The following is a 22,973-nucleotide window of genomic DNA, read 5'->3' as shown; positions in this document are numbered from 1 at the left end:
AACAGGTCTCTTGATTACTATCTTCCAGTGTGAGAGACAGAGAGACCTGTGCTCAATGTCTAGTGACTTGCTGATCTTCAAATGTTAATGGATTGACCTTTGACTCATCTGCTGCTACCAATCATTTGGGAGAAAATCACTGAAGAAGGCAATGCAGACTTTACAGTTTCACGAATAATGTTACCAAGCATCCTACCCTTGCTGTCCAGCCATGGACATTTCTTATCTCCTATGCTAGATCCCAGCCATTGCTAGTTCTTTTCTTCTATCCTAGATCCCACATATTGATCAGTGAGTGTGCATTGGCTTGGTCATTCTCCAATAAGCCAAGGAGCGCATCCAGAACTTCAGAAGTATCAAGCACTTCTTCACCCACCCCCATTTGCCTCATTTCTACTCACACAGGGAGCTTTTATTACCAAATTACCAGGGAATCTATGCTTAATATTTCTGAGCTTTGTACTGTCTTATTAGTTTAGAGAGTATCTACTTGAACAAAGGTGTTTGCAGCTTTTGTGAGTTCTACTCTTAAAAATCGTTCAGTATATTGGTATAAATGCTACTTCCCATGATTTATTGGTTATGAGCTGAGGCACTTTTGTTTTAGACTAGAGAAGTTTCACTAAATCTGTATAATAAGGACACGTTCCATGACACGCAGATCCTCTGAGATGCTCAGTGAGAGAAGGTGTCTGCGGTCAAACATATTTGGGAAACGTTGTGTTTCTCTTGGTGATTCAAAATGTGCATTAGAAAAGCAGAGTTCTAAGAAGTATTTCTTAAATTTATTTGATCATATCATTTTTAAATTATCCCTCACCCTTTCTCTCCCTCCCTCCTTCTCTTCTTTATTAAACATTAAATATCAAGGGCTCATGGGAAAGATATCGGAAAACATTGTACTTTCCTATTTAAGAAAAGTTTTCAGGGGACAATTTCTACCTTTTTCTGTAATTCCAGAGCCAGCACCATGTCTGACACAAAATGATTACTCAATAAAAGTTAAACTGCAGTGAACAAGAGAATAGATTAAGGAGATACCAAACATCGTGCTGAAAGTTGTTTTAAAAAATAATACCAAGGGAAACCTGGGTGGCTCAGTCGGTTAAGCATCTGACTTTGGCTCAGGTCATGATCCCAGGACACTGGGATCAAGTCCTGTATTGGGCTCTTTGCTCAGTGGGAAGTCTGCTTTTCCCTCTGCCTGTCACTCCCCCTGCTTATGCTCTCTCTCTCTGACAAATAAATAAAAATCTTAAAAAAGAAAAATACTAGGTAGGGGCATCTGGGTGGCTCAGTTGGTTGATGGTCAGACTCTTGATTTTGGCTCAGGTCACGATCTCAGGGTGGTGAGATCGAGCCCAGCATCGGGCTCTGCCTTGGGTGTGGAGCTTGCTTAAGATTCTCCCTCTCTCTTTCCGTCTGTCCCTCCCCTTCCTCAAAAATAAGAAAGAAGGAAGTGCCCTCTCTGTGAGCATGAACAGCCATTCCCTACCTGAATGGGTAGGCAAATGCTATGTCAATGCTGAGGTTACTTTCCGTCTTGTTGACACAGTCCACACTCAGCCGCAGGCCTCCGGAATAGCCACCGCATGTTGCAAATGCAAAGATTGCAAAAAGCTGTGGAGAACAAAGAAACAAAAGAAAAGAGTTATTAGAATCACACTAATCTAGTGAAGTATGTCATAGGAGTTCAGTGTCTGGGTTGAGAGAGGTTACAGTTCTTCTAAAATATGGCATCATATATGGTTCAGGCAGGAAGATGAAAGCCAGGAGGATGATGGGAACTGCAGAGGCGGTGTCTGAAAAAAATAATCTGGCAAGCTGGGGTAACTGTGCTTGGAGGAAAACTGAACGCGATATAAAATATCCATGTTTGTGTAAAGAGCTGTCATGCCTCAGAAGGTAGAGATAGGATCTCACATTAAAACAACCGGAAAGTCATACACTGAGGGATTAATGACAGAGGTCTCCAGGTAGGAAGAATTTGAGGTGTCTCTTTGCTTTCTTCCTTTGGTTTTATCTCTATTTTCTGTGATTAACATTTTTTATCTTTTGGAGTAATATAGTTTTTGGTTTTTTTTGTTTGTTTGTTTGTTTTTTAAAAGCACAGTCAGAATTTGAGAGCTAAAGGGCTGGGGAAGAGTAGATGAGTATCTAAAAGGTACTATTTCAGAGCATCTGATTTTATTATAGGTCAGCCTCAAAGCCTCCCTGATTGTTACCCCTCTGTATTAGTTGCTCTTTGTCAACTATTAAAAGGGTTGACTGGTTACCAACTAGTGTGATAGTCTATCCTGGTATAGAACATGGGTCTGTGGGAATTAGGTACTGAACATTAGGAGCAAGAAATCAGGGAAGGCTTCAAGAAAGAAGATACATCTGGGAGACCAAGGATGGCCCAAGATGGGAAGCAAATGCTAAACTTTGTCTGCTTATTTTGTCTAAATTCAAAAGTATTTCCTGCTCATTTCCAAAGAAAGTCAATCAAGCGCACTTAACACTAACCCATGTTGCAATACTCCCACTTATTTTATTTTCATTTTGGAATTCAGCTTCTCAAGGTAGCTTGGGGTCCCATTAGGAACACTCGCTCATTTTGTACAGTAAAGCAGAATTATTGTGCAAGGGTTAAGTGTATGGGCTCTGGAATGTGACCTTGGGAAGGTTCCTTAATTTCCCCATGCCTTGGTTTCCTCATCAGTAAAAACAGCCCTGATAATAACTCTTCTGGGTCATTTTGCTATTCATGATATAAAGCAGAGAGTGGCTGTGGACAAGAAGGCTGCTGGAACTGGCAATGTTACCATGTCTAGTTAGAAAGCACAGAAGGGGGCATCTGGGTGGCTCAGTGGGTTAAGCCTCTGCCTTCGGCTCGGGTCATGATCCCAGGGTCCTGGGATCGAGCCCCAAGTCGGGCTCTCTGCTCAGGGGGGAGCCTGCTTGCCCCTCTCTCTCTGGCTGCCTTTCTGCCTACTTGTGATCTCTCTCTCTACCAAATAAATAAATAAAATCTTTTTAAAAAGAAAAGAAAAGAAAGAAAGCACAGAAGGCCAAAGGAGTATTATACGTAACACCTGCCATCTCAGTCTTACTCGGTAGTGAAGACTTTCAGAGCTGTTGGCCTCAAATGGCCATCTTACTGTAATAGGAAAAAGGTGGTTAATGATAAAACCTTCACGGGGAAAGGAATATTTGGGGACCTCTTTTTTTTTTTTCTGTGTGAGGCAGTTTTAAGTTTTTAGTTTTTAAAGTTAGTTTTTTAAAAATGGAAACAACTTGACCAAAAAACATAGTAGATATAGTAAGAGAAAACTGTGTTTATATGGGTTAACGTGTACAAGGCACTTAGAACAGATCCTGGCAGAGGACAGGACTCAATAAACATTAACAAATGTTATTACTCCAGATGGATGTGGAAGGCTCCGTGGTAAGATGTTCCAAGCCATAAAACAGGAAATTCAGACTTACTCTCTAGCTAAACTGACACGACCAACAGTCCCAGTGAACCAGAATCCAAGCACTCCAGAAAAACTGATCTGTTTTGCTTTGCTTTGCTTCCTAATTTGCCTCATCAATAGCATTTGAGGAGGCGTTCAGAAGCTACTCTAAGCCACTCCACCATCTGGGGCTGATACACACAGAACACCAAGGCTGAAGGGAACCAGGATTTTTATCCCTGTGGTGTGCATCTGCTCACTTCTCACGACCAAATGCTCTCTTTCTGTCAGCTTGTAGTATTGGTAGGAATAAAGAGGAAGTGAGTTTAAGTGCTCAGTGCTTAAATCTAAGTTGCATTATAGAATACAGGATGTCTCGGCACTTCGTGCCATGTCAGAATCCTGCCTTTGGAAAGACTTCTTCCAGAAGAAAGAGTGGGGTAATGGAGCCCCAACTCTGTGGTGTGGCTATGGAGACAGCCCTTCCCCCGTTCAGGCATCCTCACCTGAAGGACAGGAATGTCCTCTGTGTCTTCTTGAGTCACTGAGAGAACTCAATAAGATGGAATACATATTTATGTGCAGCCCCTCTCAATTCATGCAGAGATTATGTGGTAGTTACACACGGCCACTTCCATGGGTCAAGAGTCCTAAGTGTGTAACCAGCACTTGTACATGGCGTTGTCTATTCTTTCCATTATTAAGTGCCTACTATGGGCCTGGTATTGGGCCTGGCACTTAACATACGTGTCATTACTTTCTCTTAATGGCCCCGGTGTGTGTGTGTGTGTGTGTGTGAAACTTAGCTTTCCCATATTAAAGATGTAGCAGAATAGCATAATGGCTCTAAGCAGGTGCATTTTAAAAAATTACTTGAAACATGAAAATGTAGCAAGTTAGAGTTGAAGGGACATAAAGATAAATCCTGTTAATTTCAGTGCTTAATAGTTACAAGGGAACTACCCTTGGCTTTTCATCTTACATTAAAGTGCTTTATATACAGTAAGGTATTATTAATACTACCATGTAATGAACGTAAGATGGAATGATAAGTATGTATTTAACTGTTCAAAATGTTAGATGTATAGAAGGAAGGTGTCAGACTGTTAAAGCCACACACGCTACTAGTTTTTCTTTTAACTTCTATCGAGCTCTGAAAACACAAGATGTTGTACTTCAGTTAAATAAGATACCCACGGGCTTTCCGGTTAACTTTCTCCCTTCCCCCAGTCTTTACTGATTAAAGGGAAATCACACTGTGTGACCGGTATCAAATTCACATGGGTTGGGTGAGGATTAAACAGATAATGTCGGTACAACACTCGGAGAGTCAGATCCTGCTGAGTGAATAACGTATTACAGGCATGGTTGATTCCATATTTGGGAGAGTAAATCAACTCCTTCAGACTGTATCAGCCAGGGGCCTAGTTCTGTAATTGGAATACATCAAGACAGAGTGGGGACAGGGGACTGGAAGCTCTTTGGTGGGTCAAAATTCCCTTAGTGTTGAAGAGGAATGTACCGTGAGAGGGAACTCAGAAATGCCCTCACAGTTTCCCTCCCAGAAGTCTGCCCAGCCACTCCTCCCTAGGGGGCAGAGCAGTTGTGGGAGTCAGGCAGAACCTGAGTTTTAGTCCAATTCTCAACTGTCTGACACTGAGCAGGTTATTTAACTTCTCCAAACATCAGTTCCTACATCTCTTAAATCAGGACTAATTCACTGGTTCATTCAGCAGATGTTTAATGGTGCACTTACTCGGTTCCAGCTGTGGGGCGACAGGAAGATAAAAAAGAGAAAACACAAAGACAAAGAGGCCGCTGCTCACTGTGGAGCTCAACTCTGGATAGCGGAGAGTCAGAAAGAACGCAATTCCAAATCGTGTTATGTGTTTTCAGGGGGAGGCTCTTCTAGACAGGGAGGTATACCTGAGGAAAGTCACATGTAAGCTAAGACCTTGAGGATGAAGGAGAGGAAGCTGTGTGGAGTGGAAGGAAGTGCTCTGGGAAGAGGGAACAGCTCAAGTGAAACCCCAAGGGAGGAAAGGCTTGCCAGGGGAAGGTCAGTGTGGCAACCTGATCGTGAAAGAGGCTGAGAAGAATAGCGTTTACCTCACAGAGTTTGGCGTGCTTTAGCTGGGGGAACATATGCAAAGCGTCAAGTTCACAGCCCTCAGCAAACATTAAAGCGTCTCCTCCTCCTCCTTCCTCTGCTACTATTACTACTACTACCACATTACTGAAGAATCCAAGAACTCCAGAGGAAAATTCACTTGTCCCTACCGGGCTAGAGTAGAGTTGGAGCTAGTCCTGTCTCTGTGGGCTCCCTGAGTCAGCATTCTTCTAATTAGCTCTACAATAGCAGGGAAAATAATTCCCAGCCACCTGGGTGGGAGGTAACTGTCAAATGTTCCCGTCCTCTTTGCCCGGAAATGCACCATGATGCTGTAGTGGCCCGAGGCTCTCCATGTTTCTCTTCAGTGTCTTCCTTCCTTCCTTTCTTCCATCCTTCCCTCCTTCCACTCTTGATTGGATGGAGGATTTTAGAAGGAGGTTCTTGGAAGACATTGTAAAGAGATAGACGCTTCCCTAGCTTCACAACCATTCCTCTGAGAGGCCGTTAAAATGAACAAGAGGAAGGTCTGTGTGTCTTATAAATCCTCGACTCTGCAAGGCAAATGCTGGGAGAAAGAGGGGCTATGTGGCCAAGATGGAATGAAAACTGGAGGCGGGTCCTGTGTCTGAAGAGAGAGAAGAGCCTGAGGGGACTGACTATGTGAGGTATAAGGAAGCGATGAGAGAGGGACTAGGGAGAAACACCTCCACTGGGTCTGCAAGGATGACAAGCAATTTGATGAGACATGTGAAGACAGGGAATCTGTGTGTGTGCACATGCACGCAGATGTCATTTTTTCCACATCCTGGGCTCTGTGTGTACATCCTCAGCACTGTGTTCCTTCTGGTAATGCAATCTACTCACCTTTGTAGATACTAGGGTCATAACCTTGAGGTAAAAGTCCACTTACCCAACCGAGTGAAATTATAAAATCCTTATGCGGCTATCTTTCCTCAAGCTTCCAAATCTCAAACAAAGCAGACACCTCATCCTCCAGCACATTCTAAGATAATCAATGATCATAGCCACTGTCCCAATCATTCATTTCCCTTGAATTCAAGAGACAGAAATAAATCTCCTGCGATGAACTCTCATTTCACTACTGTCTTGGGTGATCTACAGCTCTGTTCCTAACCAACAAAAAATTATTCTCTAAATGGACACAATTAACCAGCAGAGATTTCCCTTGCATGCAGACTGATTAGAAATATATTCAGGTGAAAGAGACAGAAGCATTCCTTTGCATTTTCTGGCTTCATAAGCATCCATAAACCAAAACCAGCCATAGCAGGCACATCTTTGCACACTTAATGATACCAAAGGTTTTTCCCTGAAAAGACGGCAAGCGGCTTCCTCCTCAGAACTAATTAAACCACACAAGGAATATCAATGAAAGATGCTATTAATCGTTCTGGTTAATTTGTGAGGCATAGTGGAAAGCAATAGGTTAGAGGAGGACAGGAAATCAGGTTGATTAATGGCTCTCACAGGGACCTGTGGTCTGTAGGAAAGTTAGGGAGGGGTCATTTTCCATGGCCTGATGCACAACCTCAGGCACGAAGGCTACCTTGGAAGAAATAAAGTGAGAATAAGGAGACTAGTATGACAGAGATTGGAAAATTGAAACCAGGTACTCATCATACTCACGATGCCACTGAGCTATGCACTGACAACCAGAACTCCAGGAATGCTACTGATTTCTAGCATTTGACTTGCCAGTTTCCATGATGTGACTACTTCTGCCATGGCCAACTCCAAGCTACCGTCTTAGTACCGGCAAACTTGATTAGAAGGAGAAGTGCACCATCAGCTGGGCGCCAGCACACTGCGGGACCTTCCTGGACTCTCCCCAGGAGCAAGAGCCTTGGGTTTATTTCATTGACTCATCCCTCATATCCCGTATTTCCTGTTATTTCATACCACTCACCTTGGGCTTATTGCATTGATTCTCTTCTCCTCCATTGGCTACAACTATTCATCCTTTTATCACTCAGTCACTTATTCACAGAGTTATTGTAGCAGAAGCTCCTGATGCCTTGCCTCTAGCGCCTCAACTGAGCCTCACCTGCAGCCTCAGGGAGCCAGTCTGGTCCATGCACAGACCCAAGGCTCCGCCCTCCAACCCCTGAGCCTCTTTGCTGAGGGCCCCCTTGGGCAGCAGGAAGGCGTCCGGCCTGTGACTGCGGCATGGTGGAAGTCCCCTGGACTTAATTCTCTGCCGGCTTCCAACCGATTTGGGATAGAAATGAGTGGACAAAACCCCAGTGTTCCTGCCCCTCTCCTGGGGAAACTCTGAGGCGTGTTTAGTACAGTTTCTCAGAGGCTGCCCTTTGAGATGGAGCCTCCATAGTCTACAGCAACGTCTCTCTCTGGTCATTCATATCTGTCACGGGCCTTCCTCCTTTCCCTGTCTCAACTCCCTCCTCATCATCGTGCCTCTTGGTATCACCTTCCAGGTAAACTTCTTGAGTCAAAATTCTTGTCCCAGGATCTGTTTCGGGGGCTGTCACTGAAACAGTTATCGAACGCTGACCAAGGGCCCATTACTGTTCAGGCACTGTAACGTGCCCTAGGATTACATTAATAAAAGGAATTGTTCCTCTTGGCACACCTTATCTCATGCCTCTCAGCTTCCAGCTTTTCACACCCTCATCCCCCCAGCCCTCTAAATTAGCTGAGCTCCTTTATAAATAGGAGGTCTTATTTGACCATATTCTCCAGAGCAGGCTTCCTGACCCTCAGTCCACCCAACCCCGGCCCCATTATTCACTGTCTTTGTTTTTACAGAGACAGATGTCTTATAATCTGTCTTCGTTGGCATTATTTATTCATCTGTTTATGTTTTGTTTGACCACGTCCCCGAGGAAAGGTAACATACTTATCTTTGTCAACTGCTGGATCTCTACCACCTCGTACAATGCTTGGCATGAAGTAGGGATTCCCTAAACACTTGTTGACTAAATAAGTAAATATAATTCCCTCCTCCACCTCTAGCGGACCTGCTGTGTATTCAGGGATACAGACAAGTGAATGAAAAGGCACCGCGATAGTGTTTTTTTGTGTCATTGGAGCGTGTTAGAGGAAAATACGGCACCTATGGTATGGCCTTGCAGAGGAGGGGAGGAGAAATGAGGGAGAGCTATCTGGAGAAGTGGACAGCTAAGGAGGAATCAGGAAACCTGCCAGATTTATCCAGGTAAGAGGGAGAAGAAGAGTATTCTAGGCAGAGACAGCAGCAAGTCAAAGACTCTCAGGTGGGCAAGCGAGGAACACTCGGGCTGTGCAGTCGGCCCAACGAGGGCAGATGCTGCAAGGTGGGAAAAAGGGATGGAGGAGGGCAGAGGTGCTTCAGGTCTGGTCTAGCAGGGATCCCCAAACTACGACTCCTGGGCGGTTTCCAGCCACATCCAACTCCGTCTATTCGTGTATGTATGTCTGTAGCTGCTTTGAGGACAGAATGGAATACTGACAACAAAGACCCTGCTCCACAACGCCAAACATATTAACTAACCATCCCTTCTGGAAATAGTCTGTCCCTGGGAAGAAGCCCTCCCCAAAACCTGAAGAAACCCCAGTTTTAGGAGGGGATTAGGATTTCAGCAGGGGAGAGGCACGACAAATTCGCATTTTAGACAGGCTGTGGTGGTTGCCACGGAGAGTGTGGAGTGAGAGAAGGAGGGATAGGGCTCTGGAAGACCAGCAAGTGTCTTACTTCTCTAGGGTCTAAACCCCCTGTGCCCACAGGACCATGCCCCAGTCATGTTTATATCCCGGCTGCGCCAAAACCTCCTTCACGGCTCCTACATTTTGCCAAGGAGTGAATGGCCAAGAGAAGACGAGAGGGTGTAGTGCACAGAAAAGCCTATTTGGGCACTGAAAACAATAACAAACATTATGCTGACAATAGTAACAATAAAACAATTATACGTGGTTCTCTGTGCCAGTCTCTCCAGTAAGTACATTATTTACATTAGCTTGTTTCGTCCTCTCAACAGCCCCGGGAAGTAGAAACACAATTCCTCATTTAATAGCTGATAAAACCCAAGGCCATACACAGTTTTTTTGATGTGTGAAGTCATCATGGTTTGAACTCAGACCTGCCTTTCTCTGAAGTTTATCTTCCTTCTTCTCAACTTTCCCAGGGCTGTGACTGGGGTCTCTCTTGGCTAACACATGCTATGGGAAGACTAACACAGAAGTTCCAGTTACGGGACATGGGAAGCTGTTCTCATCACATCAGTGCTCAGAAAACCAAATGAGGACTAACGAAAGCATCCACAGGACAAAGTCCTCATCATCCAAATGGATGCCCATGTAGCTCAGACATTTTGCCTCAGCAACACAGACCTTCACGCTAGTATCACAGGTCACCAGGGGAGGGGAGATAGAGTCTGGCATGACAGGAACACTTAGCTTGTTGTGAGTAGGTCATGTCAATTACACTGCACAAGTCCCCCCTGTCAGCCACAGTGGGGGCTGACAGCTTGCTCACTTCCACACATCTCTGTCATTCAGCAGTTAACAGGTTAAAGGGACCCGATTCCCTCTCCTCCACTCCCCTCTGATGAATCCCTCTTGACCCTTCTCCTTTTATGATTTGTCTTGGGCTGATGAGCCATTTGTCCCAAGAATCCCCCCAAGAGCATTTCTGGGAACACAGTTGTTTCCAGGAGCTGATTGTCTCAATAGCAGCCCTGGAAAAGTGAAGTTGACTGCCAAGTTAGCTTCTGGTGCAGAACGAGTTTTTGATTAACTGTGGCGTCCCTCACACCCCACTGGCCACCCAGGAGGCCCCCAGCAGACTGATGAACACCTTTAAAACCTAATGTTCTATTTCTACTCATCTTTGTCTAATTCTTTCTTTTAGTGTGTCTTCTCTTGCTGATAATTGGATTTTTCCAAGGAAATTGACCAAGCATGTTCTTCACTATCAGTTTATGGTTACTGCAATATTCTGACCCAGAAAGCTTCTGTGAATAACCCTGTAAAACCTCAGACGGAACCTTTATGTAGAGATAAACTGCAAGTTGTCCCTGGAAGACAATATAATTGTATCTTATAGGGAGGCCCTGAAAGCTACCATCAAAAAGCTTTCCCATGTAAAGCTGTATGTTTCCTCCTGTCATTGTACATAACTATCTGTGTTCTTAACCAGCAACAGTATCTTTCACACTGCATTTTATTTCATGCTACCTGTCAAATACTGGATATTGTGCCCTTCTACCTACTTTGTGATTTGTGTGAAATCCTCCCAGGCAAAAGCAGCCTCACAGAACTGGTACTTCATACCATTGCCTGAGGAATTCTGAGCTACAGAAAAAGAGCTCCAAATTACTTACAAAGCAGAAGATGCTTCTGCTTTCCTGGTCTTAAATGTGCAGTTCAGAGACTGGATCAATGAATAAAAATATTTGGTCACAGGTAACAGAACATTTGACCTATAGGGGTTTAAGGAAAAAAGGTTTACTTTTCATACATATTGAGAAGTCCAGAATTGATGACGTCTATACACACATCTCTTTGGTTCTTATGGTCTTGACCTCATAGTCACAAAATGGCTGCTGTGTCCATGGACATGCCAGCTGCATGGTCATTTCCCTTGTCCTAGACAGTACCTAGGAAGTCCTGTGCCTCATATAATAGGCACACAGAATAGGTTTAATTTAACACCTACCCATAGTTGAAATGTCAATTTCTGCTTGAATTTTATTTTCCAGCATTAAAGCCTGATAAATCTTTGAAGTAAAATGCATGGTTGAAATAGTAAAAATAAATTGGAAACAATCTTCAGGCTTATAAAAATATAGAGTAATCAAATAAATTCTGAGTTATTCAGCCAATGGAATATTATGCAATAGTGTAAAAGAATGAATAGCAGTATAGAAAGTTGTTCATCTTTTTGCAAAGAAAAAGAAAAGCAAATTGCCAAGTAGACTATACATGTATATATTAAATAGATTTGTAAAGGCCTAGAAAGGAAACACTAAAGTATCACCAGTTGTTACTACTGAGAATTGGACTTTGGAGGCAGAAATTGTTTTTCTTTTTCTTTTCTTTTTAAAAATTTATTTATTTATTTATTTGAGACAGAGGGAGAGTGAGTGAGAGAGAGTGAGAGGGCATAAGCAGGGGGAGTGGCAGAGGAAGAGGGAGAAGCAGACTCTCCACTGAGCAGGGAGCCTGATTCGGGGCTTGATCCCAGGACCCTGGGATCATGACCTGAGCCAAAGGCAGATGCTTAACTGACTGAGACACCCAGGTGCCCCAGAAATTCAGTTTTTCATTATTTTTATATTGTTTCTTTTCTTTTTTAAAGATTTATTTATTTGAGAGAGATAAGAGTGTGAACGCGAACAAGTTGGAGGGAGAGTGGCAGAGGAAGAGGGAGGAGGTGAGGAAGAGAATCTCAGATTCCCCACTGAGCACGGAGCCCAACATGGCGCTCATCCCATGACCCTGAGATCATGACCTGAGCTGAAATCAAAAGTCCGTTGCTTAACTGGCTGAGCCACCCAGGTGCCCCTCATTGTTTTTGTATTGTTTCAATTTCTGCCAATAAGCGTGTATAACTTTTGTAACTAAAAAAAGATTTTATTAAAATTGCAAATTTAGACAACCTCTGAGTAACCTGAGCAAAGTAATTTGAGCCTGTCATTAGATGGTGGTGCTGTTTTTAACTTTCATTTGGATGAAGAAAAATATAAAATCAAAAAAGCCCCACTCCCTTCTGGAATTGTCTTCAATAATACCTTCAAATTATTTACATTTTCAGAGGATGTAAATGGAATAATATTTTTGACCTGCTTAGTTATTAAAATATTTTGGCAAAGTCACTCTCTAGATCAAGGTAAAAATATTTCAAAATACGCCATGCGAACATAGGGCCCAAGTATACTTCCATCATCAGTTGAGTTAAAAAGTGCAACTTATCTTTCATCAGATTCAGTGATGGCAATTATTTTTAAAGGAATCAACTCTAATTCTCTCATATCTGTCATAATGGAATAATGAGAAAAAATAAAAATTCAGCAGAGCCTCTCACCCAGAACTGACACCATTTCTCTGACACCTGATGAGAGTCTTTTGAATTAATTTCTTGCTTATTGTAGTGTTTTTGAACTTGACATTTTTCTGTGATATGGACTTCCTGAACTTTCTTACCTATCATAACCGTCTCTACAGCATTGAAGAAAATCACTGATGATAGATATCTTAACCACATACTTCTGCTTGACAAGAAAATTAAAGCAAGATATGCCCAGGGAACACAGCTATCATTTTGTAGTCTGATAACATGTTTTGAATATGTTGGCGTGAGCTATCCTTTGCCAGAAGCCATACTTTCATGATAATATAGAATGACTAGATTTTTTTCTTAAATGGAAGATAAGTCACGACCTGTAAACCCCATTTTTTAAAAAGAGTCTGCTTTGATACTATATTCAGAAAATAAAAGTCAAGTTGGGATTCTATCCCAGTTGAATTCAGTATATTTGACATCTCTTCTTTAAAATTTAAACATTTCGTGACCTAGAGTTGTATTTATATCCTTAAAGCAAATTAGAATATCAGATTATTTTGGGAAAAAAAAACTGATCCATAACGAATTGGCTACACTCAATTAATTCTTTTTACTAGACTGCATGGCTCCTTACAAAAGAAGTTTCTTTCATTTCTTCTCCTTTATTTTTATATTTTTTTCTGGCTCTTGGCTATTTTTTTTTAATGTCTCTTTTTTTAACTTTATTTTTTCAGTATTCCAAGATTTATTGTTTATGGATCACAGCCGGTGCTCCATGCATAGGTACTCTCCTTAATACCCACCAAAAAAAAAAAAAAAAAAAAAAAAAAAATTGTGTTGTAAATTCAGCTTCTCCTTGATGAAAGACAAGCACAGAACCCCATGAAAAGAGCAGCAGTTGATTTTTTTTTTTTTGCTTATTTTTGTTTTTTTTTTGGTGCTTTGTGGCTATATTAAATAATACCTAGGACTTACCAAATGCAAGCCATGCATATAAACAGGCATTATATTTGAGCACATGATTTCATGAGCTCAGAATTACTCTTAGAATTGTCAGAAGAATTCTGAAACATGCAAATAGTTGTGTTTAGAGATTTAAAGGCCTTCCCCATGTTCTACTTCCTTTGAACACCTCACTGGCCAGTTGCATCTCTAAACTGTTCAAACTTTGAAACATTCATACACCTGTTGAACATTCTGATTTTTTGGCCATTTGATTTCTGGGTCAAAACCTCTGAACCTCTCAAACATGAAGCATGGTCATCAAATCAACTGTGTCGTAAGAGACAACTTGCCACAGTGTATTATTTTGATTACACGATGGAGAAAAAGCAAACCTTAAACAGGCAGGTAAAAGGCAGCATATTATTCATATTGAAAAATACTCAAAATAGTAGAGTAGAAGTTCTATAGGAGTAGTTTGAAATAGATTCTAAAGTAATATTTTCTGATTATAATTCAAGTCATGATAAGAACACAGATGTTTTTACTTAGTGAGACTCCATGACCAATAGTGTGCTGGGTGCTTTAGAGACATTGTTATCTCTGAAATCTCACCACTCTGGGAGGTAGATGCCATCATCATCCCCATTTCAGAGTTAGGTAAACTAAGGCTTAGAGGGGTTAAGGGATTTGTCCAATGCCACTCAGATAGGGAATGACAGTTTGAATCCATACTAAAAGAAACAACCAAAATTAAAAATCTAATTGATCACCGTTATAGGATATTAGTGAACAAATCCATTATTTTATAAACTAGTAACTGAAAGGGAAGAATCAGTCATTTATCTTACATTTTCTTTATGAGTGCTATTTGTAAGTGACTAAACAATAGAAGAGAGGAAATTTCCCATTTATAAAACTATTCCCCTAATAATGAAGAAGGAATGATAGAATTGGAATGTCACCATTTTGCAATTTATTATGGACTGAATGTTTGCGTCCCACCCAAGTTCGTATGTTGAAGCCTGAATTTCCAGAGTGGCTGTATTTGAAGATGTCAACTCTAAGGAAGTAATTGAGGTTAAGTCCTAAGGGTAGGGCCCTGATCCAGTAGGACTGGTATCCTTTAAGAGGAAACACCAAAGCTTCCTGCTTCTCTGTCTTTTTCCCTGCAGACACACTCACCAGGGAAAGGCTATGGGAACACACAGTAAGTAAGAAGGTAAACTCCTACAAGCCAAAAGAGGAGACCTCAGAATGAAATCTATCTTGCCAGCACCTTGACTTTGGGCTTGTCAGCCTCCAGAACCGTCAGAAATAAATTTCTGTTATTTACGCCACCCAGGTTCTGATGCTTTGCTCTGGCAGTCTGAGTTCAGATATGACCCTTCATGAATTAATAAATGTAAGCACAGATGACTGATAACACAAAAAAAAGACACAATCAGATATTATGTGCCTTAATCTAATAGAAGAAGACCTCACCAACTGTGACATATTCTTGGCAAGAGGAAATCAATCAATCAATCATTCAATCACTCATTCACACTCTGAATTTCAGCAAGCCTCTATTCCTAAGTGCCAATTTACAAAACAGTATAGAAGGGACAGGAACATGTAAAATGACACCACGGGGACTAAACCAGTAAAATCCAGATCCTGAGAAACTCTACAAGGGAGAACACCTTGTTTGTTCAAGAACAACAACAAATAACAAAAATGGACAGCATGCATGAGAGAAAGATTGGAGGGGGAGGCTGACAGAGAGGAACTTATAGATTAAAAAGGTTTTAAGAGATGTATCAATCCAATGATGGATTTAAAAAGCATTCAGATTTAAGGAAACCATAAAAAATCATGAAATTAAATGAGACTTTTGGGAATTTGTAGATATTTAATGATATTGACTTACTGCTAATTTTTAAAATGTGAGATACAGTATTGTGGTGCTTTTGTATTCAACTACTTTGAGAGATACATACCAATTTATTTATGAGAAAACTGATAGGATGCCTGGGAAAAAGGTATAACAAGAGGAGCATAAAAAGGAACAACCCTGGCTATGAGTTGATTATTGTTGGAGGTAGTGATGAGTAAACAGAGGCTCATTAAATTATTCCCTGTTTTTTTGTCTGAAAATTTCCATTATTCGAAGTTTTTAACAACTGAGATCAGATTATAAATGAACCTGATGTGAATGTACATATATAGACAAAATTCAATCGTTTTTTAATTTAATATATGTAAACAGTTTTCATGTTTTCTTTTTCAAAGATATTCAAAAACAATCTTAATCAAAATTCCTGAGAAAAATGCTTTTTACAGCGAGGAAGTCTCACTCTGTTCTATTATTATAATACTGCAGGACTTAGAAGAAAATATATTATATTTTTTAACAAAATTTTCTTTCTTAATAATCTTTTATTGATTGTTCTAAGAGCCCATTTAGTTCTGCCTCATTATGAAAGAGCAGCTTTTTCTCATTATGTTTTAATGAGATGAAAGATCACCGTAGCCTAAAGGACTATATGTGCCATGTAAAGGACAGCATTTCCTAGGCAACAAGACAAAAATCCCCGCCATCATTCAATAACGTCTTTCTGTTGATTAAATTCAAGAGGTAATAAAATATGTCAAATTACTTAATATTTAATATATTGGTTTTCATTTCTGAGTACTAACATTGTTGAGTGGAGTTCATATAGACCGAACTGCTAAGCAGAGACATAAATATTACCCCATCCACTTCAGCACTGCAAAAGGGACTGCAGATTGGAGCCGTCCAGTGATTTCATAACTAAAAGAGCAAGTGACCTTTCCTAAAAAATGTAGTTTCTGGCTCCCCAATTATATTTAGAGCACCTTCTAACACATTGAGCAAGGTTCAAATGCTATCAGAGAGTTGTATTTGTTCATGGGAATTAAGTCATGCAAAAACACAGTGACATAATTCTAAAAGGTGGGAATTGCATGAGCTGGAGAATCATGCAAGTTCTTTGATGAATGTGAATAAGGATCAACATGACAGAATTGTCATCAGGGTAGATGCGATGCGTAGCTCATAGCAGGTATTTAATATTAATTTGTTGAGCAGATGAAAATACATCCCAGGGTTGTATTTTGAGGTTCTCCCTCCAAACAGGGAAGAATCCACAACTTTATTTCCAAGTATTTGGGAGGGTGGGTGATTCAAAGTGATTCAAGTAAGAGTCTAAAAGGAGGTAAGCAGAACTAGAAGTTAGAAGGAAAGGTATCCACATGAAATTTGAAATCATGTAAGGGAAAAAGGCAGAAACAATATGATAAAAGTAGATAAGAGTTACAATATTTGAATGGCAACATTCCAGGAAGTGACATCATCTTGGAAGTTGGAATAAGATGGACTTTGTTTTGGGGGATATTTGATAGTGGTCATCTAGGAAAGTCCTGCTGGGTTGATATGGGGACTATCTGTGGGCTGCTGTTTTACCTCAGTTTACTCTTTGGGAAAGTTGCTGAAGGCTATAAGCTTCCTTTATAGAAAAATTCTCATCACTAATGTATTTAAAAATTATCACACAGATGCTGTAGATTCAAAGATGCTTTGAGACTCTCTATTAGGACACACTCAGCTATCCAAGAACTTCAGACTAAGACTCAACTGTCCTGAAAGAGAAGAACAACTTATCAGAACTACAGCCGGTGGTAGATCCTTTATGCCTCCTACTAGGACATGTGCCTCATACGTATTCCTCAGTTACTTTTCAGGCCACCACTATCTCTAAGGCACTTTCCAGTCTACCCCTACCCCTCCAACTTAGATTTCTCATCCCACTCCTTCCAGTTGTCTTCAGTACTTAATCATAAATCATTTCCTTTAGAATTATGTCTCCATCTAGTTCCTTTTTTGTTATTTCCATGTTTACTGGAAATCTGTCAAATGTGAAATCCAGGATCTGGATTTTTAAGCCAGATCTGGCTCTTCTTACAAGGGGGCTAACCTGAATGGAAATCACTTCACTGAAAGGGTAAACTATAAAATGCTCCACAGCAAAATAGAAAGCCAGTGACTTTATCTTGTTCCCTCAATTGTAGAAGAAAGTGGCAGAATCCTTCTGGGAAATCTACTGGCACAAGGGAGATCTCAATCACTGCATGTGGCATTGAGTCCATTTCCAATGGAATAAACTGTTCTCTTGTGGAATGTGATTAATGGTGGCCATGGTGGCTAGAGTTGTGTCTGCAGAGCAGAGGAGCCCGACAAGAATAGTGAGCTGGACCTGCGCTCATTTCTCTGATGGCTGATTTTCCCTTATAGGAAACCAAACACATGGCCTAGAGCCTAATTTGAGACAATCGGAAACTTACAGTGTTTTGACTTCCTTAGCAGAGATTGGTTGGAAAAGCATATTTTAACAGATGTACACTGAAGTATGCAAAGGATAATTTTCCAGTCGAATGTTTTCATCTCTTCCCAATAATAATAGATGTGAGAGGATATCATCATTTGAGAGAGATAAGTCTCAGCTCATTTTATATCAATGCACAATTTAGGAAAGGCATCTTCTATGACCTCTGTTATCAACAACTCTAGGAAGCCGGTCCTCTATGATCTGGGAATAAAGTGTAATGCAGTAACCTAAATTAAAGGTTAATGAGTATAAATTCACATCATGGAATTCAAGGTTTTATTTGATATATGGTTCTTCCCAGAAAAGTCTATTAGCTAATGCAACTTTATCAGAGGTATGTGAACTATCTCCTTAAAGTTAAAAAAAAATGATCATCTTCTATATGTAAATATTTATTAACTGCTTACTGAGTGCCAGGTGTGTCAATGCTGGTGATAGATAAATAGATACAGACAGATAGATGATGGATAGTTAGATAGATAGATAGACTGATGCCATTCTCTTGGAGCTTAAACTATGGTGGGAACAATAAGCAATTAATGAATAAACAAATACAAAATTGTGATAAAGGAGATAAAAGTACAAGCCAGTACAGTGATAGATAATAACAGTGGGGCCTTCTTAGATAAGGTAGATAGGAAAGTCTTCTTTAAGGAGGCAACACTCAGGCCCAAAAGACTGAAAAGGAGCTAGTGCAGGGAACAGCTAGAGATGGATAAAGGGACAATCCCAGGCTGAAGATTCTGAGAAAGGCAACAACTTGGCCTGTTTGAAGAAATGAAAAGAAGCTCTTGTGGCTGCAATGGGCAAGGAGAGGAATGGTATAAGTTGAAGCTTGAGACAGGACCAGGCAAGTCCTCATAAGGAGTCCAGATTTACTCCATGAAATCTGTTTGTTACTTATTTATGAATCACATCACAGTAATTATTAGTAATAAAACATTCATAATCAAAAGAAGAATTAATCCATGCCAGACCTGAGTAAAGTGCTTTATAGGCATTATCTGAAATGATCATCCTGACAGGGCTGCAAGACAGATGCTACCCTGGTTCTACACTGGGGCAACTGAGAGTCCTAACATGGTAACTTCTCTAAATCATACAGTGAGTAAGTGGTAAAGCCAGGAGTTGAACTCTAGGCTGTCTGACTTGAATTCTCAGCCAAATCTGGAGACATCCTCTTTTTCTTGAATCTCATCCATGCCTTAAAGCATTTGAAGACAAGCAGAACCTGCCTTTGGATTAGAACTTAGAGGAACCTGAGCTCCTTTTGATCTCATTCAGACTTACTATTGTACTTGGCAGATGCTGAAATGAAATATGAAATCCTTATAGAGCCAGGGGTCTCGGGGGAAAGGGTTAGAAGCTGTGTTTTGACACAAGTCCAGAAAAAGGCCAGAACAACGATGTAAGAAGCCAACAGACTTGCTCAAGTGAAAGGAGGAAGCTGTTACATTTATTTGGCTTTTATTGGTTGGTATGTTTCTGTGCCTTGGAAAGGACTGATACACAAATGCCAGAGGGAAGTGGAAAGAGCTGGTAATAAAGAGATTGCTTCATAAGAAGTAGGTCTCCTTAATGGTTATGATTATTTTGTTGTTCTCATTTCTAAATGCTGCAAGTCCAGTGAAGCACCGGGAATGAAACAACAAATCCACTGTGACATTAGGATACTCGACTTAATGAGCATATAAAGGCTGTATTCCTTTTAGGGTGACTCTTTGAACCCATGGGAATAGCCTCATTTGAGATAGACTCAACCCATGGTACCTTTTTTCTGTCCCATGATTAGAGTCAAAACCCTGAAAGCCATCTTGAAGTATTCTTTCTCTCATCTCATTCAGTCACCTCACTTTGCTGGTTCTGTATTCTGAATAATGGCCATAGCTGTGCCCCCTTCTCTATTGACCTGCTACTAACTTTGCCCAGGCCACCACCATCTCTTGCCCAGGGTAATGGAGAAGTGTCCCAACAGCTATACCTGCCTCTAGCCTTGTTGCAAGACATCCAGGTTCTATTCTGCTGCAAGAGTGATCTTCCCAGAATGCAAGTTTTACTGTGGGGCCTCCATTTCCCCACCTACCACCATTCAGTGACTCTCCACTGCCTACCACATAAAGTAACTAAAGTAACTTCCTTAGAACAGCATGCAAGACATGCCTTTAGGTCTCTGCCATTTCTCATTGTCTTCAGTGAACAAGGAATTACTTAAAACTGCACTCCCCCACCAAAAAAATCTTGGTTATTCTTTGTCTATAAGCTCTATCTATGCTGCTGTCTTTCCTAGAGGGCCTTCCCCATCTTTGTCTTTTAGACTCAATCAAGTGTCCTTTCTTCACAGAGCCATTCTTATCCTTCCTTCACAAACTCATTCTTATGTAACTTCATAACTTTGTGGTAGACAGAATAATGACCCTCCCCACAAAGATGCTCATGTACTAATCTCCCACCATATGATTATCTTACATGGTAAAAGGAATTTTACAGATGCAATTAAATCAAAAACCCTGAGATGATGTTATCCTGGATCACCCTACTGGGTATTTACCCTAAAGAAACAAATGTAGTGATCCAAAGGGGCACCTGCATCCAAATGTTTATAGCAGCCATGTCCACAATAGACAAACTAGGGAAAGAACATAGATATTCATCAACAATGAATGGATAAAGAAGATGTGGTATATATATACAATGGAATACTATGCAACCATCAAAAACCCTAAAATCTTGCCATTTATGATAACATGGATAGAATTAGAGGGTATTATGTTAAGCAAAATAAGTCAATCAGAGAAGGACAATTATCATATGATCTCTCTGGTATGAGGAATTTGAGAGGCAGGGTGGGGAGTTATGGGGCAGTAGGGAGGGAAAAAAAAGAAACAGGATGGGACCGGGGAGGAAGACAAACCATAAGAGACTCTTAATCTCAGGAAACAAACTGAGGGTTGCTGAGGGTTTGGTGGGGAGAGATAGGGTGGGTGAGTTATGGACATTGGGCAGGGTATGTGCTATGGTGAGTGCTGTGAATTGTGTAAGACTGATGATTCACAGACCTGTACTCCTGAAGAAAATAATACATCATATGTTAAGAAAGGAAGGAAGGAAGGAAGAAAGAGACAGAAAAAAGAAGGAGGCAGATAGCTCAGAGTCAGAGAAGGAGATGTAGTGACAAAAACAGATGGGGTAGGGGAGAGATTTAAAGATGGCTGAACAGGCTAATGGTTTGGAAGACGGAAGAAGGGGCCACAAGCCCAGGAATCTAAGTAGCCTCTAGAAATTGTAAAAAGCAAGGAAAAAGATTCTCCCCGAGACTCTTCAAAAGGAATGCAGCCCTGCTGACACCTTGATTTTAGGACTTCTCGCCTCCAGAACTAAGATAAACTTGTTACTTTAAATTTTAAGTCATTGAGTTTGTGGCAATGTGTAGTAATTGTGACGAAAGTAAACTAGTACACATTCTTGTCCCTCCTTCCTTCTGTCACAGGGAAAATTCATCCCTCTGTCTTCAAACTTCTACTAGAACCTCTATGCTTCAGAATTTACATACTTTCCTTTCCTAATCAAAATATTAGCTCTGGAGGGCAGGAGAAGTGTCTCATGCACATTTACACATGAGCACAGGGGTGGAACAGAGATAGCTATTCATTCATTCATTTACTTCTCTGTCCATTCACTCATTCAAATGGATGTTATTTATTGAATGTGTACGTACCAGACACTGCTACACTCAGTAAATGCATTAAAGAGCAGAAACAGAGGTCTTCTGTCTTTGAGGAACTTACAGTTGGATGGAAGAGGAGGACATTAATTAAATAATCTCCAAAATAACTTGAGTTGACTGAAGGATATGTAGAGGTGGATGACGTACCTGTCAGAGTAGGCAGAGGGAATGGAATATGTGATGCTTCTGAGAGGAATGAAGCCATTCAGTCAGGGACATTTTGGGAAGACATGATCTGGAGAGGCACATGGGGGCTAGATGCTTCACGGTCTTACGGGTCTTGATAAGGATACTGACATTTAACCTAGCAACAGTGGGAATTTAATGGAACATTTTAAGCAGGGGAGCTGGATAAGAAGACTTGAATTTAGAAAAGAGCTCTCTCGTTGCTATGTGGAGAAGGGCGTGGAGGAAATGTGTGAGAAGAAGAGTAAAGAATAGCAGGACCTTTTATGGGAAGCTGCAATAGTCCAAGGGAGAGAGAGAGGGGTAACAGTGAAGATGGAGAGAAGTACAGAGATTGAGGGATACTCTGGAGGCAACACTGTCAGGATTTAGATCTGAGTTTGATGTTAGTGGTTGAAGGAGGTGTCCAGGATGACTTTGTCGAATGAGAGAATACAAGATTTTCCTATAGCTTGGCAGTAGAAATAATTCTGTCAGAATTAAGATGTTATAGAGTCCATGTAAAGAGCCCTGAATCAGTTTAGATCAGTTTAGGAACCTGTATGTACATTCAGGTCCCTTAAGCATTAGGTTGTGTGATGTTGATAAATCACAAAGAGTTTCCTCTTCCTCAAATGACAGAAAAACGATCTTCTCACAGGAGGTAATCAAATGAGGTTAGAGATGTAATTCAATATAATAACTTTTTGTTGATTATCTATTTTGCCCATACCATGTCTTATGAAATCTGGAAAATCCAAAAGGAAGATAGATGTGATGTGTTTCTTTATTTTGAGCTTAACAAACTTAGCTGAAGAGGACAACACTAGTGGACATGTGTATTAGGATCATGTAGACTAAAACATAATCGCAAAGCAAATTACATAGCGCTGGCTAAACACGAAACTGAACAACAGTGAAGTGAGAAATCATTGTGACCATTGCCTTTTGGCTACTGTATAGGAAGGAAGGTCTTAGTCCAAATGTGGTTAGAGTTTAAAAGGCAAAATAAATAAACAAATAAAAATTTTAAAAATGGAGAAAAACATAGTGTGAATAAAGAAACAAGCAGGAGCACCTGGGTGGCTCAGTAGGTTAAAGCCTCTGCCTTCAGCTCAGGTCATGATCTCAGGGTCCTGGGATAGAGCCCCACACTGGGCTCTTTGCTCAGAAGGGA

General features: G+C 40.8%; 1 protein-coding gene across 1 annotated transcript in view; it reads right to left on the bottom strand.

The window, feature by feature from the left end:
* Positions 1–22,973, bottom strand: part of SYNPR (synaptoporin) — a 313,963-nt gene that overhangs the window by 118,051 nt on the left and 172,939 nt on the right. The window contains exon 3 of the mRNA XM_032324244.1: positions 1,496–1,620. Coding sequence (XP_032180135.1) covers positions 1,496–1,620 — 125 coding nt within the window. The remainder of the gene's footprint in view (positions 1–1,495; positions 1,621–22,973) is intronic.

Source organism: Mustela erminea, chromosome 1 (genome assembly GCF_009829155.1).
Source record: "Mustela erminea isolate mMusErm1 chromosome 1, mMusErm1.Pri, whole genome shotgun sequence".
Lineage (NCBI taxonomy): Eukaryota > Metazoa > Chordata > Mammalia > Carnivora > Mustelidae > Mustela > Mustela erminea.
This window is presented reverse-complemented; position numbering and strand designations above follow the sequence as displayed.